Here is a 17,628-nt window from a genome sequence, read left to right as displayed (position 1 = left end):
GCTCTAGCTGACCATGCTCTGATAGGAGTGTTCTGCAAGATGATCCCTGAGGGTACTTTCCAATTCCAGCAATTCCTGCAGTAATTGGAGTGATTTGATCCAATGCTGCTCTTCTGAACTGACAGTTCAACCTAAATGGGCTCCTTAATTTCTTTGAGCCTGTGTTTTCATCTTCTTAATTATCCTTGCTTTTAAGTTGGCTTCCTAGTTCTTTCATAATACCTGTACAGTCTCTTCTGAATAAACCCTGTTCAGATAATAATATAAAATCAAGCTTTATTGTCATATAAGGGTGATGCCAGCACCATTGGCAGCTCAGGAAGAGGGTGGGGTGGGTGTTGGAACTAGATGATCTTGAAGGCCTCTTTCAGCCCACAACCTTTTAAGTTTCTTATACATCCTGTCATTTTTATTAAGGTGTTCTAATGCAGAAGTGTAAGTTGAAATGATAATTCCCGAAGAAGTCCCCCTTGCATTTCTCTCAGTTTGGGAATAAATACTAGTGTCAAAAAAAAAAAAAATTCTGTTTTCTAACTAAAAGTTTCAGTTACATTTTGTAATTTATTTCTTGTGGAATTTAAAGCAAATATCCACTAACTGCTTTCTCATTTTTTACCAATTATAGTGAAAATTATGAACTTTTAAAAAGGGGTATAATCATATTTATGTTGTTAGTGTCCTCTCTGATTTGTTCAAAAAAATAATCCAGAATTTAAAGTGCAGTAGACAATGTTAGACTACTCAGCAGTAACTGAAAGACATTTTTAGGTCAATAGTCTAACCTTTGATTGCTGTGAACTCCATTTGGATGATGAATTCCTCTTCAACAGGGCTTCTTGTATCTATTTGTTAAAAAAATTAGTCAATCAGTAAATACAGGAATTCTGTTCAAATTTCAACAGCATTTTGATATAATGTAAGAAATAGTTGGAATCCTTACCTTCTTATCCCAGAGAGTCCCAAACACCAAAATGAATAATCCCTAGGAGACAGATAATTACATGCATTTTGATGACACCAATCTTTAATTGCAATATATAATAAGTATCTCCAACATTGTTCATGATACTGTTTAAACTTTGAACTCTTTGACAAGAGGGCATTTTACTAACTGCATATGACATAGTGGGCTGCTCATTTGGCAGTTCCCTAGGCCTGGTCTATTTAAATTCTGTGTTGATCTGGTCTACAAACTGACACAGATAGTTTGGTAGCACTAAATGTATTTGGAAGAGGGAATGTATGTGTATGGAGGACATGTCCTACCTATGCTCTCCTGGCAAACTAGTAGGTTCCAAGAAAAAGGCCAGTGAGTTTGGTTTGAAGAAAACAGTTTTGATGCCATTCTTAACAATGGTGAATCTTAAGAATAATCTTCAAAAAGAGAATAGACATAACTATATTGTCCTTAAGAAATCTCCTTGTATTGGGACCCTACTGGCCACCTAAATGTGTCACAAAAGTCATACTGACTGAAAACTCTTAATTGTGTATTTTTGTCAGTCCTTCTCTTTATCATTAGTACTTCTCAGCTGAACTTCGTGACTTTCTTTTGGCTTATACTGGAACCCACAAAAGCATAACAGGATGCCTCCAGCTGCACTATAAATGGAAATAAGGATGCTCAAGTTTGCCCACCTGAACATAACAGGGCTGTTTTCCTGGTCTTCAGCAGTGAAGCTGATCCCAAAACTACTGGCAAAGTAGGGAGTTATCTTTAGGTCATCTTTATCTATACATCACATCTGCTAAGGCAGCTGAGAATATGAAATAGTGCTGAATGGAATGGCTTTCCCAAAGAACCCTTTTGGAATAAGGACGTGTTATGAAAATTTAAGCTTTTCCCTGGTGTTCTTATGCCCTGCCAAGCACGGCACTGCAATAATGTCTCTATGTTAAATTATAATAGAGGAAACAAAAATGCATGCAACTCACCTGCAAAGCATTGAACAGACTGAAGAGGATGTGGAAAGCTTGATGACTGTTTTTGATGATGGTGGCAAGGCCAAAACCCCAGGTGAGGCCTAACAGTGGTGTCAGGATGGCCACACTTTTGCCAATCTGAAGCAGAGATTTTCTCTCCTGCCCGCTTGACCTATCCCCAATAGTTGGCCTCAGTATTTTTATTATAACAACAGCGGCAATGAACAAGTTTGTGGCCACAATGATCAAGGCAGGTATGACAAAGGCCAGGAGAGCTTTGCTGTCCTTCCAGTTGAGCCAGCAGACATTCTTTCTGGTGTAACTGTTCTTTGGCAGTGTGACAGCGATGGTGGTGACTGCAATGACAAAGGGGCACACATATCCCAGGCAGAATGCCACCGCCTTCTGTGTAGTCTTACTCGTGTTGTGTAAGATGAACACCAGTCTGTAGAAAAGGATAAGGCCCAGGCTCAGCATCCAGAAAAAGACACACAGGTAGAAAAAATGGATGAAGAAGGTGGCCATGATACAGATGTCTCTGCTCGTCTGCTGGTTTTGATCAGTGATGGAGGCAGTGACAATGAACCAAACGTCAGCAATCAGCAGGGATGTAGCAATGTTGACAATACAGACATGGCGCATGTAGGAGGTTGTGTTGTTGGTCACATACTTCCAGACCAGGGATTCAATTATGATGCAGACCACCAAGCTCGCAATTGAAATGCCCAGGCCAATGTAGGAAATATAATTTTCAATTATTGGCTCAGAGGATCTATCAGGTGACATCAGGATGGAGAATGATGTCAAGTGACTGCAGGAGCAAATGACATAATCTCCTAACTCTGTGGGTGTGCAGCCATGATTATCCCAGTCCCCCCTGTGATTGTTGAGTGTGAAGTTCCAAAAGACACACTTGGGCATCTTTAGAGACAAGTCTTTCTTTGCAAAAGTCATATTAACATCAAACTTCTGGCTTCTGTTGCTGCTCAAAGTTGTTGTTATCAATAAACCATTTACATATTCAAATGTTTTCTGGGGCAAAATATGTCCAAGTCTTGAGTACATCACACTGACAATGGTTGAATTTTGGGTTAGAGTCTGGATTTCAGTTTCACTAATGAGCACATTAACTGTGAGGTTTTTTGTACTGCGGAAGTTCTTGTTATAATCTGTGTTATTTTCCTTGACAACTATTCCTTGGAGCTGAACGGTGTTTGCAGAGATAGAAGGAATGGTGTTATTAAGTGGTTGGAGGCGCAAGGAAAATTTTTCTACTGACTGTAGTAACAAAGAACTTTGTTTTGTCTTCTCATTATTCAGGTCTTCCCAAGCTTCTGTGGTGGAATCGTTAACAATTAAGTCCACTGTGGATAAGAAATTCTGGAACAACAACAGAATAATGCAGTTACTGAAATCCCACACAATTAATTGTTGTTTCTGATGGTAATTTATGTGTGGTCCTAGAAATGCCTTTTGAAAAAGCCCAGCATTTTCTTATTTTGCTCAGTCTATGTCAAGTCTTCAGTTGTTAACCCTCTGCATACTCTGTTTCCAAGTTAAGGTTTCCAAAAGCAGAGCTGTGTGACTATTTTTTAATCTATTATTTGGCATTTTGGCATTATTTAGCATTTTGGGCATCTCCATCCTTCTTTCCTTTCTTTCTCAGTGTTCGTGCTGTCTTTGATTTCTTGGTGTCTCATGCAGGGCTCTCTGTCTACAAACTATCAAACCTTTTTGCACTTTTTTGTTCAGAAGAGCAGTGCTTTTCCTCTGGACCTCATAATCAAGGTTCCCAATTATTTCTAAGGTTTCTTTTGTTATTCATTTGTTGTTAAATCCAATTTATTTTCCTTGCTTGATCATAGTTCCTGGAATTTACTCTCCCTATTCCTATTTCAACCTTTTTTCTATTCCTGCTTCTACTCATGGAATCACAGAATCACAGAAGATTTTAAAGATCATCCAATCCAACCTCCCTTCCAGGTGGCAGGGATATCCAGCTTCATCTTGGACTCTTCCAGGGTTTGGAGAATCCACAACTTCTCTGGTAAATCTATTCCAGTGCTTTACTGCCCTCACAGTAAACAATTTATTCCTAATACATAATCCAAACCTGCCCTCTTTCAATTTAAACCATTGTTCTTTGTTCTGTCACTACAGGCCTTGATAAAAAGCCTTTTTATAAATTCCATTTAAGTATTGAAAAGCTGCAATAAATTATTCCCTGAGCCTTCTCTTCTCTAGGCTGGACAACCCCAACTCTCTCAGCCTGTCCTCATAGGAGACCTGCTCCAGCCCTCTGACCTTTTCTGTGACCCTCCTTTGGACCTATTCCAGCATGCCCACATCCTTCTTGCCCTGAGGACCCCAGAGGTGGATGCAGTAATCCAAGTGGGATCTCACCAGAGCAGAGGGACAGAATCACCTCCTGGTCATACTCCTTGTTAAGCAGCCCAGAACATGTTTGGGTTTCTGGGCTGCAAGAGCACGTTGGTGGCTCATGTCCAATTTTTTATCCATCATCCCTTGTCCTTTCCTGTCTTAGAATGTTGGAGATGTCCATCTGTTCCTAAAATATTTCTAGTTGCTAAGCTTACAGCAGCTTCTCTTTCATGCATAGACTCCTTGTCCTCATAATTTTGAGTTTTCATAAACTTCTCTGTATCTTTGCTGTCACTTCATTTCATTCCCTGAACACTTTCCTAATTTTGATCCTAAGCAAGTGTGAAACTTCTTCAGGGAGAACATCATCTCCTCTGACAAAAGGGGCCAAAGGGCTTGGTAGGTGTAGATAAGACATAAAATAAAACCTTACCTGCATAGTGGGCTCCTCTGCCTCAACTGGGATAGAGGAGACCATATCCAGGATGGTAACAATTGCACCTAGGTTTGCTGAAGAATTGTTTATTGTGGTTAGCTCCTTTTTTGTCTGTTCCTGAAGCTGTGCAAGGTAGGAAGGTAGTTGAGCTTTTGCTTCAGGGCTGCTGACCAAGGACTGGAACAGAAGATAACAGCACATCACATATGAAATCCTCTAACCTGGCTTAGAGAAAGGTGACTCTGGATGGTTTGTGGGTGGGACAAGCACTGTGGGATGATGCCAAGGCTGAAAACCAAGTCCTGGCACGCATTGTGAAGTGCAGTGGCCAAGGGTATGGGCACTATAAGAAGGGCCTGGGGATGAGGCTGGGCAGTGGCCCGGAGTTGTTCCTATGGCCTCACTGTTGGTGTGCTCTGTGACATGCTCTGGGCTTGTGCCTGAGCACAGCTCAGGGAATGCTCCAGGCCAGGAGCTGCTCCTTATGGATGCCATGGACAAGGTCACCTTGCCTGGGAGCAGAGCATTCATGTGTATGGACATTTTCCATGCAGTGCCTCAGGCCCTCTGTGTACTGGGAGGGGCCTTGGCTCTTTTGCTGGCTGCTGTAAATATAGCCAAACATTCTTCATTCTTTCTTTTGAAAGAAATTTTTAAATGCTTCATATATTTTAGATTATGATAAGCAAAAATAATGCAGCCAACATTTTTGCTCTTTCTCCCCGCCCCAACCTCCAAAAAGCCATGAGTGTTACCTCAGCACTGTTCAGCAGGTCGTTTATCGGTCCAGACAGGCAATCATTCCTTAAAACCTTCCATGAGCTGTTGATGCACTGGTAAGTTATATTGCCTCGAGTGAAACCTTTTGGATCTTTGACATCACAGCATGGCTTTATTAATATGGCCCCTTCTGTTCCAATGCCCAAGCTGTCCGAGCAGGAAATTTTCTTACCTGTACAGAGAGCAGACAGATAGAAAATTAGCAGGGAGATGAATGAATTTCCCCCACAAAACTTGTGATCTGTTCAAAGATCTTTAAATTAGGATTTCAGCTTACTGTCTTCATTAATTATGATCTTTCAGGGTGTATATGTCTCACATTCCTAATTTTTATGAATCAGGAAATTAAGAAAGAAATCTAATAAAGCTCCAATTTTTGAGTACTGAATCAAATCAACAAACCAACACCCAAAGACTTAGATTTAGACTGCAAGGTTAGACAGAGCTGGAGTGGGATTATATTGACCATTAAGTGAGCAATAATTCATAGAAAATTTATTCTGTTAAGGTACTCAGTACTGCTGTAGAACTAACAGGAAATTCATTAAGACCTTGACAGTGAGGCTTCAACACCTTTTTGATGAAACGTGGGTGTTGCTAATTGTCTTTGATTGGCTTAGTCATATCAGTAAGTATCTGCTGATTAAAGTGATTAAAGTAATTAAAGTGTCTGCATATTTATTGCCTAAGAGAGCGAAATCTGGCAGATACAGTGATTCAACTGTAGGTACCACTGCTGCAGAAAAAAGAAAATTTCTGCATCAGGGGGGATGTGCAACATTTCTTCCTTTCCAATTTAGAATAAAAGAGCTCCAATATCCAAACTCTTGTCAGAACTAAACATCAAAGCTGGATTTAGCAATGCTGAATTCTAATTACCAAACGTTCCCTGCAGAGCTGACTGGAAGCTGCCCTGGTCTCTGCAGCACCTCACAGAGGTTGCCCTTCTTGTGTTCAAAGTGGAAATGCCCTCCCACAGGCTGTCCTCCTGAGCCTGATGAGGCACCACAGTCTTTGATCCTTGCTGAATTGTTGGAGCAAGCTGGGAGCTGCATGACCACAATTCAACACAGGGGATGAAGCTTGGTGGTGCAGCCTGCAGCAGTGACTAATCTGTCACTGCTTTGGAACATGCTGGGTCCATTCTCAAATACAGCAAACACATCTTGTCCTTTTTTTCCTTTTTTTTTAATTAGATCAAAACTGGTATTTTCCTCTGTGTGTAAAAATTTCCCACCAGAAAAAGAGACAAAAGTTCTTGGATAACAAAAAGTGTTTCTGTTAGATGTCACTGGTGATGAATTTGTGGCATGTGATTTAACAAAGATATTGTAATGTCCTATATAACAAATATAAACAGTAACTTTTTTCCTTACCAGGTATCAAGTGCAGTCTTATTTGTTCACTGTCAACTCCCTGTCCGATGCGGTTGATAAATCTGCAATATGCCACAATCTCTTTCTCTTTGTCACATTCTTTTTCTGTGTAATTGTATATGTAGCAAAACAAATTGTCTTTTTTCTTGCTCTCTGTATGGATAGATAAAGACAGGTAACACAGATTTGGGGTCAGACAACTAAAACCAGCAGAAAGCATTGGCAAAACTTCATTTTCTGTGTGTACTAGGAAAAAAAACAACTTTCCTTTGTGAAAAAGCTCCTTCTCTGTATGCTGATCTCTGTGTCTTACTCCCTTTGTAATAAACCTGGCAGCTGCTGCATGATCAATACTTTCTCATTTACTGCTGTGTGAGCAAATTCTCCCCAAACCCCCTTCACTGTGCAGTAACCAAAATTTGCTTTGAATATAATTTTTGAGAATACTCTTTCTGCCTTTACCACAGGTGTTTCATTTAGGCTGGGCTAGTATTTGGCTGCTCTTATATGGTTTTTTGGAATTCAGGATCTGTGCCACTCTCCCACAGCTTTTCAGAATGCCTGTGCCCGAGGGTGAGTCTCCAGCTGCAGTCTTTTCCAACCACATCCTTGCCTTTTTCTTAGCTACTGAAAGTCTCCTCAGCCTCCACTTGCTTTACTCCTCAGCCTGTTGTTTTTGCATTCCTGCATGCTTGCTGAGTTATTTTTGGTAGATAGCATTTGCTTTTTCTTTTTTTCAAATTAACAGTTTTGTAACTCACTTGAAAATATGTATTTTTTTACTATATAAAAAACAACTCACTTGAAAACTTATAGTATCTAAAAACATGTCAGAGAAATTGAAGAATTGTTTTAAATTTGAAGACTTAGAAGTGTAGGCTTTTGTATTGCTAAAGATGTGCCTCCTGTATCCTAGAAGAAAATGGAGTAGTTTTTTGAATTGTATTCTTAATGGGTTACTCGACATTCTTCATTAATTAGTAAATTTTCTTAAGTAATGTTTTCTCAGTGTTCATTTTAAAAAGTGTCAGAATGGAAGAAAAAAGCAAATAAAAGGAGTTCAGCAATTTCCAATCTGAAGAAGGGTCAGGATGCTCACTTCTCCCTGCCTGGCAAGTCAAACCAAACATTGAATTTACCTATTAGGTATTTATCACTATAGCAGTGACTTCAGTTCAGTATTAATCCCAGACATGTTCCCCAGGCATGCTCAACATCCTAAAAAAAAGTCAATTTCCCTTTTTTTGCACCCTCAGAAGTGCTCTTGTCATGAAAGAAGTATGTATGACTTGTTTACACAGACCTAAGTTTAAAAAAAAAAAAACAAAACAGAGACTGGGCTGTGACACAGAGTGAAACTGATGATTCTGCAAGTTTATTGTGTCTTACCAACTTGAAATTCATTTTGTTGAACCAAAAATGTAACGCTGTAGTCTCTCACGGTCTTTGCACTTATGCAGCACTCGAGGGCATGTGGCACTTGGCAGTGTATCGATGTTGCAATGGGGTCTATCAGGATGTTCTGCTTCAGGGGCAAGGAAATCACCTCAATGGTAATGTTGGCAGAACTGTCCAGGCTTTTCTGGGAGAATGTGCAGATGTAGGTGCCTAAAAGAAGTGATACAAAACCATGTTTCAGTCAAGAGAAGTGCTCCTCAGCTTTTGCGTGCTCATGAATGCTGAACAAATACAGTGCTGTTGGCAACACCAAGTCTTGCTGTCCTCCAACCCTTAAAAATTTTAACTCAAAGGGCTTTTTATTTATTGTGGCCAGGCTGCACAGTGATTTGCAGGGCTATGGACGCTGCAAATGATCTGGTACAGAGGTTTCATTGCCTTTGCAGCCAATGAGACCATATTTACTCACCTCTCCAGGCCTGTGAGGCAGACTTCACTGTGAGCACAGACACGGCTGGTATTTTGCTATTTTTGATGCACATATCACAGTCCACTGTTTTTGTGTCATTTCCAGACTGGATTTTCCAACTGATGCTGTCATAATTGCTCACATCACTTTTGCATGTTACATTGAACCCATATCCCTCTGAAACTGTTGAGTTTGTGCTTGAAGATACTGTTATGTGGGCTGAGACAACACAGGACAAAAGTCACATTAGTGAGAGTTACTTTTAATCATTTTCTTACAAATTCTGTGTAAGAATTTGTATTAATGCATCTATGCATTACAGAGCTGTTGTGCTGTCACAGGTGCCTGCCCCTCACCTTTCCGCAGGTACGTGACTCTGATGCTTTGAGCACGCCTGGCTCCGTGCCCCGTCTCCATCTCACACGTGTATGTGGTCACTGCACCTGACTTATCAGGGGGGCACAGTGACTCGTTGATGTTGAGCTGGTATTCAGTGCAGTTTCCACTCAAGATGGATACTCCTATGGAGAAATAGGCATTGTTTGAAGGGCTATGGATGTCCAAAAATACCTCTGGACAGCACAAGCAATTACTCCAGCCATGGAAACCCCTGTGGGTTTGTATGTAATTGGCATCATGGCACTTTTAACTTGTCATTGCTAAAGTTCATTCACATCTTTTACCTGGCAACACTCACAGAGTGGCAGCATTCAGCCCTTTGCTGAGATTCCTCCTGCCAAAACCAGTCAGAACGCAACCACACTGCTTGGAAATCTCAGGGTCAACCAAAATGAAGAGTATTCTGGTTAAGCCTAATCCTATTTGTGATATTTAGGATGAGTAAAGGTAAGTAAACACTGCAGATTTTAATGTCTAATTTTGAAATAAAAATATGGAGGTACTTGACAGTCATTCAACTTCAAATCTGAAGAGTGCTGGTTTAGCTGTGAGCACTAAAGCTGTCCCACGCTGCAGCTGACAGCACAGGTGACATGAGAGCAGAGTTCCTGGGGAAAAGCCTGGCCACAGGGAATCAGGGGTAAAACAGCCCATTGCAGTGGGCCAGGATCCCCTCTCCCTGCAAGCACTGCTGCACTCTGGTAACTGTCCTCTGAGAAAGTGACTGTGTGCATGAACTTTGAAGATTTTATCTCAGCTTGCTGTCCTGCTTTCTGCAAAGTCTCATTTGTGGCTGGTAGTTAACAATAAACAGTTACTGCACGGTCATAAAATATTAAGAGGGGCAATAGACCATTTAGGGTGATGATTCATAGACATTAATAAGCATTTCAGTTCATGTTGCTTTGTAGCTCTTTGTAGCACATTTACTTGGTGCCTTGTTAACTCTTTATATTGGAAGGCCTTACGGGATGCCTCTGACTCAACTGGTTTGTGAAATATCACAGCTCCAGGTGGAAAGGCAAACAGTGCTCATAGTTATCTGTATTGAAGCTGTTTCACAGTGCAGCACTTGTACCTCACGACTGCCAAATCTCAGTGTGTGGTACATGAAAGATCTTTGCACCCCAGGGGTGTTTCCAGAGATAGCAGTACAGAGTGAGGCACTCATCCTTGCTCTCAAAATTAGAACATGCAGAAATAAACTTTCTGTGTTGCTGGTCCAGGCAGCTGTTTCCATCCATCCAGGTTTAACGCATCAATATATGGAGATGCCTGAAACCCCACTGGCACCTGCACAACACATACAGAGTCTGTCCTTCCTCCTGCCACTTACACCTTTGGAGCATACCCTGCATTCATCCTAGGATTTCAGGCAGCTGCTTAGGAGGAGACCTTTGAGCAGTGAGCAAACCTAGCACGTGAAAGACAACCTTTTGTTAATCTTACCTGTAATGTTGATTGTTCCATTTACTTTCCAGGAAACCTTAAGCGATGTCAAGTGTCTGTCAATGCAACAGGACAGCCGAAGACCCTTTGCCTGCACTTCAGGACTGTTGCATGTGACATCGATGTCCTCAAAGTTTGGAGTGACATGTAGTGGAAAGACAGATATTGTTTCTGTGGCATTGTGTATCTCTGTGTGATACAGACTGTTCATTACTAACACGCAACTGTAGGAACCTGTAAAGCATAAACAACAGTTTTTGCTCAGTTTGCCTCTCTTTTGGAATTAGGAACTACTTCCACATCTGCTTCTCACATGTCCCTGCTCTGCAGTTTGCTGATCAATATCCACCCTCAGGTCACCTGCAAGAATGCTTTCTGCAGACCCCTGGTGCCAAATGTATCTAGATTAGGATTCACTGTTGATGGGTACTTGAGATCAGTATTCTTGGACCAAAATACTTCAAATCAGGCTGAGTAGGTGCTATTGGGTTGCTGGTGTATATTGGCCGTAATCCTTCTGGCAGCATGGTAAAAAGATTCCTACAGAGAATAGGTGACAGAGAGGTGCCCAGGGTGGACTCCACCAGAATTGCTTTGGAGTGGAGGCTCTTAAGCTGCTCAGAAGGCACAGCCAAACAGAGCAGAGTATTTATCACAGAATCACAGAATATGCTGAGTTGGAACAGACTGATCAGGATCATTGAGCCTAACTCTTTGCCCTGCACGGGACACTCCAAGAGTGACATCATGTACCTGGGAGCATTGTTCAAACACTTCTTGAACTCTCAGGCTTGGTGCTGTTACCACTGCCCTTGGGAGCCTGTTCCAGTGCTCAGCCACCCTCTGGGTGAAAAACTTTTCTCAGTTATCCAAAACATCCCCTGACTCAGCTTCATGCCACCTCCTTGAGTGCTGTCCCTGCTCACCAGGGAGAACAGATCTGTACCTGCCCCTCTGTTTCCCCTCATGAGGAAGTGGAAGACCACAATGAGGTCTCCCCTCTGTCTCCTCAAGACTGAACAGACCAAGTGACCTCAGCTCCTTCTCATACAGCTTCCCCTTCAGGCCCTTCAGCATCCTTGCGGCCTCCTTTGGACTCTCTCCAATAGCTTGATGACTTTTTTGTATTTTGGTGCCCAAAACTGTCCCTAAGGACTTGAAGTGAGGCCTCCCCAACCCAGAGCAGAGCAGGACAATCCCCTGCCTTGCCTGGCTGGCAGTGCTGTGCCTGGTGCTCCCTCAGGACACGGCTGTGGCTGTCTCTCCTGGCTGCCAGGGCACTGCTGACTCACATTCAGCTTGCCACCAACCAGGACCCCCAGGTCCCTTTCTCTTTAGCAGCCCCTCTCTCAGGCAGGAGTCCCCTGGACGCAGCCAGGCTTGGTTTTGAGATTGGCAATCAGAGATCCATGTTTCCCCCATATTTTAAGTATGTGGCTTTCCCTTCCCCAGTGGGATAGCCAAATGAGCAGACCACTTACATAGGAGTGGAAACACCAAGATTCAGTGCATCCTCAGTCCAAAGAATTTTAGAGCCACTATTTCTACCTCGCATTTGTGTGCCCAAATACCTGGTCACAGGCTACCCTTTTTGAAGTTGAATGTAAAATTCATGGTCCAAAGACATGAACTGAGTGGAAAATTGAGCACACACTTTGATAATACGTAATAATTCCCCTGATAGATCCGCCCAGAAAGATGCCACCAGTTTACCTATTTCTGGTTTTCAAAAATCCCTAAACATGCCAAACTGTAACTCTGAGCTCTGATTTAGTTAGGTCATGTGTGTGCAGGGGGGAGGGCACTAAGGACAAATTCAACCACAGTCTCCAGTCACCACACCAAAAGGGTGGGAAGGCCTCACAGCCATGCAGACACCACCATCTCCCTTGGTACGATAATGAAGCCTGGCACTTAGAACACCCAGTCACATACAATCACTTCAGTCAGTTCACATCTTACTGGCAATGCCAGTCAATACATAGATCATTAATGAAAATAATAAAATTATGAGGGGCAATGTAATTTTCACATTTCCATTGCATTCATCTTTGCTTTTTATAGAACTAGCCACAATAAAGATTTACATCTCCTGTTTTAACAATGGAAAATCATACCAGAATCCTTTGTGGTAACGTTGGTAATTTTAAGAATTGATCTTCTGGATGCTAAAACTGTCTCTATTGAGTACCGGGAGCCGGCTGAGATGGTCTGGCCAAAGTGATACCAGGTCACGTTGGCAAATGTTGAATTTATCTCACAGGTCAGTCTTACTGTGTCCCCTTCAAAAATGTTTGAGGGTTTCACGGTGAAGTTTGTCTGATCTGGGAAGACAGAGATCAACATTCTACATTATTCTCACTTCAGCTCACATCCTTATGGTGTCTTTCATCTTATAGGGGGTCCCAGGTGCTTCACATCAGCTGCAGGGTACCACCTCTGATACAGGCCATGGGATTTGCCCTCAACATATTCTTTTAGTATCTTTCTCAGCTAAAAATTCCAGAAGGTTTTATGCAGAGTTAGAAATATTTTTATCACCACTACTACTTTCTAATTAGATAAGCTGGGAGGAGAAGCAACCAGGTTGAAGTAATCCTCTGAGACAGACAGTCCAGCACTCGGTGCACTGAGAGCAGAACAGCTCTAGGGCACTTGATCAGCAGCTGAATTGTAACACACTGTCCAGCAGCAGCATGGAAAATGTGCCAAGGAAGCCAAAGGGAATGTGTTGTCATGTAAACTGCAAGAGTTTTATGTTTTGCTTTAAAGAGTAGGAAGTGCTGGCAGCCTGACATTCTTAGAACTGTCTCAGTTCTGGAGGTGAATTAAGGGTGTTCAATCTCTCCCCTGGACTGAACCACACCAGGGATCATTTAGAATCATTTAGGCTGGAAAAGACCCCTGAAATAATCAAGTCCAACCAATAACTGATCAGTGGAGTAGCTGGAAGTCTTTGGTTTTTCATAGGAGGTACTTCATGCATGGTCCTCTCATGAAGGACCTAAGCTTTGGTAACACAGGATAAAATGAAACAGCTAAGAAATACCTGTTTCTTGAAAATCATCAACAGTATAGGGCAGCTACATGATTCAGGCAAAAACATTCTAAAGTAAAGGCTGAAGGAAAATACTGAGAGCTTTAAACTTACTAGTGATTACTCTTGTGAAGGTGAATGGGTTTAGCTGGTACGATGAGTCCAGAAACTGTGGCACAGCTCTGTTGGAATGTCCAACCTGAGCGAAGCTTGCTGCTCCTGTTCTTACTTCAAAGTTCACAAAAACACTTCCAGGGCTAAACAGATACAAGAATGAGATGAATAACAGAATTAAATATCCTTGTATATTAGTGGTTTTCTGTGTTGTGGTGACCCATCTTGCATGGATGGGAAGACCTCACAGGACTCCCCTGCGGAGACTCCTCTTGGGACTCAAGACTTGCTCTGTTATACTAGAAAGTTGTGCTACAGCTCTTCCCTAAAAAGAAACATCTTTATGTGTCACCTTTCTTGTCTGATGTTTATTTCTAGTAAACTTTACTTAGAAACCTAAAATGAAGCTGCATTTAAATATGTGTGGCCAGCAGCAATGTCTCTTTTATCCAAGCCTGTATCCAGAGTCGATGTACTATGTACTATTCACCTTCCTTATGGCCTAGGCAGTGATGATAGGTTTATTTGCATTCTTTTACCCTTTGGGTGGGGCTCAGTCTTTTCCATAAAAGGCTTTGCTCCAGATGGGGAATGATTGTGTTTCTTGGACTTTTGCACAGTCATGAATCCTACCCACAATCCCATTTCCATGTTCATACTTGGGCTTTGCTTTGCAGCGATTATTTTGTTATTCAGTGTGTGCATGCTGGGGGTGGGTTCTAGGCAGAGTGAATGCAACCTTTGCTGACTTGTGTCTCTTTGAGGAAGATTTGTGTCTTACAGGAAAAAATTAAATTATTTACTTACCTAAAATCTGTTACTATTGCTGATACAAAGCCTGGTAAACATCTGTAGCTGGCATTAAACTGTAAACAAAGACAGATGAGATAGTGTAAGTCCTCTATGTATTACTGCAGTGTGCTTAAAATAGGAAACTCTCCATTCCTGATGTGAGTAAGGACATATAGCATATCTCGTACAACAGGCCTGGTACTCTCCTGGTGTCATGGAACTAATTTCTGTTCATGGTTTTATTCCATGTGTACCCACATGGATTTAGCTAGGACCAATAATAGGATTTTTTTTCATGCTGTATATACAAAAGGTCCCTAAATACTTCCCAGTGTATTAAAATAAATGGGAATATTTTTATTGCCATCAATGGAGTCAGCTTTGCCCCGCTTTGCCCCACATCACTTTCATCACAAAGTGATGAAAGTAATTTTGCCCCACTGCTGCCCACCTCCCAGCTTCCCAGAGACACTGACCACCCAGGCACTTGGGGTGAACACCACATTACTTAGGGGGCTCTCGACCTTCAGAGATTAAAAAAAGTAAAGTAATTACTGCTTCTTCTAGGTCCGCTTTGTATTTTTGGTATAACAGAGAGGAAGGATGCTTGAGATCGTCCTGGAAGTCTGAGTCAAGTCTGACTGACATACTCATTACAATGGGCTCTCCCATACCACATGACTCTGTAAGGAAAGACATAAAAATAAATGCAAAATAATAAAAAACAATGCTTATGAGGTGAAAATCTGTTGCAGATTTGATGAGATGAAACTTTCTTTGCTCAGCAAAAGCTGAAAGCCCCAGAATGGCATGGGAGTGACTCCAGGAGTTTGGGCTCCAAATACAACTAAATATCTGCAAGTGTCTGGGTCAAAGTGGGCCCATATCACAAAGAGAAGAGCTTCAGACCATCTCTACAGACTTTCCACATTCACAGGCTGTGTGGCTGCCAGCTCAGTCCTGATGTACTTTTCCATCACACCTTTTATCTCTATTCTGACCTCTAAGCAGTGTGTGAGCTGCACAGCAATGAAGTTCTGCCCTGTCTCTCCTCACCTTCAGTCTGGGGCTCACAGTAGGGTCCATAGAAAGGCAATTTCTGCGTGTAGGCACAGGGCAGGGCTGGTTCCAGGCTCAGAGAAGGGCAGGGCATCACATCACTGCACACGGTGCTGGGCCAGGCATATCCAGTTTCACAGGAACAGCAGCCGCTGTTCTCACCACTGGGCCGGCAGGCTGGAGTCAGACAGTCAGAGAAATACCATGAGAATGGTAAAGGGGGCACAGCTATTGCAAGATAAATATTTACCTTTCTGTGTCTTCATGACAAGGATCTAAAAAATTTGCCCTTCTTGTGAGTTCATTTGAATGATGCCAAAATGATGATCTGACACCTTGCAAATTTTACTGTACTAATTGTAAATGACTAACAAGAAATGGGAACCAGAGTGATACAGGGAAAGATTTGATAAATTACTTTTAAGTAATTGAATGGAGATGTGAAGTCTGATCCTAAAAATTTACCTGGCATACTGGCCAGGGTGCCATAATACTTTTCAGACTGGATATTTTTATGCCACCTGAGCTGAAAGCAAGTGTATAGGCTTATAAAGATTGTAAGGGCAAGATCATTCAGAGTCCCAGTGGCTAATGAGGTGTTATGTTGTTCTGGTTGTTCTGTCCCCTGGCAGATGTTGTGTGAGAGAAGGTAGCATTATCACTAAGTGCTTTAAAGCACTAAAAAGCCAGAAACCAACCAAAAAAAAAAAAAAAAAAGAAAAAAAAAGAGAAAAACAACTAAAAAAACCCCAACCAACCAACCAAAAAAGCAAACCACAAACCTCCCCAACCAACCCAAAAACAAAACCACCAAAACTAATAAACCAAACCAAATCAACAAATAAACAAAAAACCAAAAATCACCCCCCAAGTGACTCTCCAAAAAGAATAAAAAGGCAAAACAGAGCACACATCACTGTAACTTTTTCTGCTCTTAATGTGTCATTGGCAAAGTAAGATATTAACAAATTGATTTTCACACATTACATGTGATCCTGAAGGCCTTTATAAGATTCATTTGCATGTTGTTTTGGGAACTGCTGAACACTTCCTTTCACTGCTTGATGCCTCAGTGATAAGAAGGTATCAAATCTCCTCTGATGTTTTAAATGCTTGATGCATTTGTATATGCTCTGCTGTATTACTCAGATGTGATGTTGCACAACCACAACTCATGTAATCAAACCTGTTTGATATCTTGCCCTATAAGAATAGGTTAAGTGAGCTCTATCTCATGCAGCTTGTTTCTGTCAGGGTCAGAGCCTCCTACAGCCATCTAGGTTCCAGATACAGGAGGAGGGAAGTAAACAGTCTGATAACTGCTGTCACAGCTTCCTGAAACTTGAAAGTAACTCAGACTGCTTGTTAGCCAAACTGAAACAAAATTCTTTAGCTCAGACTTCCTCTGGCTTTGTCCCTTCCTTAGGAAAAGCATTCAGAGTTATTCCTAATGCCAACATTATAAAAAGAGGAGTGGTGAGAGACAGATAAATATGCTGTTGTGTGCTACAGCTTCAACCTTGCTAGGTCTTTCAGCAGAAGCAGATATGGTTCAGTTTTGCTGATTCTGAAGCATGATGGGTGGCAAAAGTGGGAGACATCAAAACCCCACATTATCCACCATAAACAAATCAATAACCAACCCACCTGTTGTAATGCTGATGTTTGAAACTGTTGTTTGTACATTTGAAATATTATTTAGAAGATAAATGTTTTTGACATAGTCTTTGAGTGGCTCCAGATAAGATGAATCCTGCAGGCTTACTTCAATATAAACAATGTACTCCGGAGCGGGGAGGTCAAGAATATGCACTGAAAGAGAAATAGAATGAGACTGCAAAGCTGTGTTTGAGGGTAAATCACAAACTGATGGCCTCTAGCTTAGCATTTGGGGTTTTTGTTGCTATTTAATGGTAGCTTAGTGAGGCATTCTGCTTAGGGACTCTTCTTGCTTCCCACTCAGCAGATATTCTGCTTCTGTTCTATCTGCTCCTTGTCTGACAAAAGAACATTT

General features: G+C 41.7%; 1 protein-coding gene across 2 annotated transcripts in view; it reads right to left on the bottom strand.

Annotated features, from left to right (window-relative positions):
- ADGRF5 (adhesion G protein-coupled receptor F5) overlaps positions 1–17,628 on the bottom strand; it is a 47,069-nt gene that overhangs the window by 2,977 nt on the left and 26,464 nt on the right. For both annotated transcript variants that reach the window (XM_021529759.2, XM_021529758.2), the window contains exons 5-20: positions 17,262–17,426; positions 15,612–15,791; positions 15,111–15,238; positions 14,571–14,629; positions 13,764–13,906; positions 12,730–12,936; positions 10,613–10,846; positions 9,121–9,285; positions 8,765–8,983; positions 8,287–8,505; positions 6,898–7,050; positions 5,497–5,693; positions 4,739–4,918; positions 1,936–3,303; positions 941–982; positions 783–842 (exon numbers count right to left, since the gene is read on the bottom strand). In XM_021529759.2, the coding sequence (XP_021385434.2) occupies positions 783–842; positions 941–982; positions 1,936–3,303; positions 4,739–4,918; positions 5,497–5,693; positions 6,898–7,050; positions 8,287–8,505; positions 8,765–8,983; positions 9,121–9,285; positions 10,613–10,846; positions 12,730–12,936; positions 13,764–13,906; positions 14,571–14,629; positions 15,111–15,238; positions 15,612–15,791; positions 17,262–17,426 (3,719 nt within the window). The remainder of the gene's footprint in view (positions 1–782; positions 843–940; positions 983–1,935; positions 3,304–4,738; positions 4,919–5,496; positions 5,694–6,897; positions 7,051–8,286; positions 8,506–8,764; positions 8,984–9,120; positions 9,286–10,612; positions 10,847–12,729; positions 12,937–13,763; positions 13,907–14,570; positions 14,630–15,110; positions 15,239–15,611; positions 15,792–17,261; positions 17,427–17,628) is intronic.

This window comes from Lonchura striata, chromosome 3 (assembly GCF_046129695.1).
Source record: "Lonchura striata isolate bLonStr1 chromosome 3, bLonStr1.mat, whole genome shotgun sequence".
NCBI lineage: Eukaryota > Metazoa > Chordata > Aves > Passeriformes > Estrildidae > Lonchura > Lonchura striata.
Note: the sequence above shows the minus strand (reverse complement) of the source record. Positions and strands in the feature narration are given on the sequence as shown.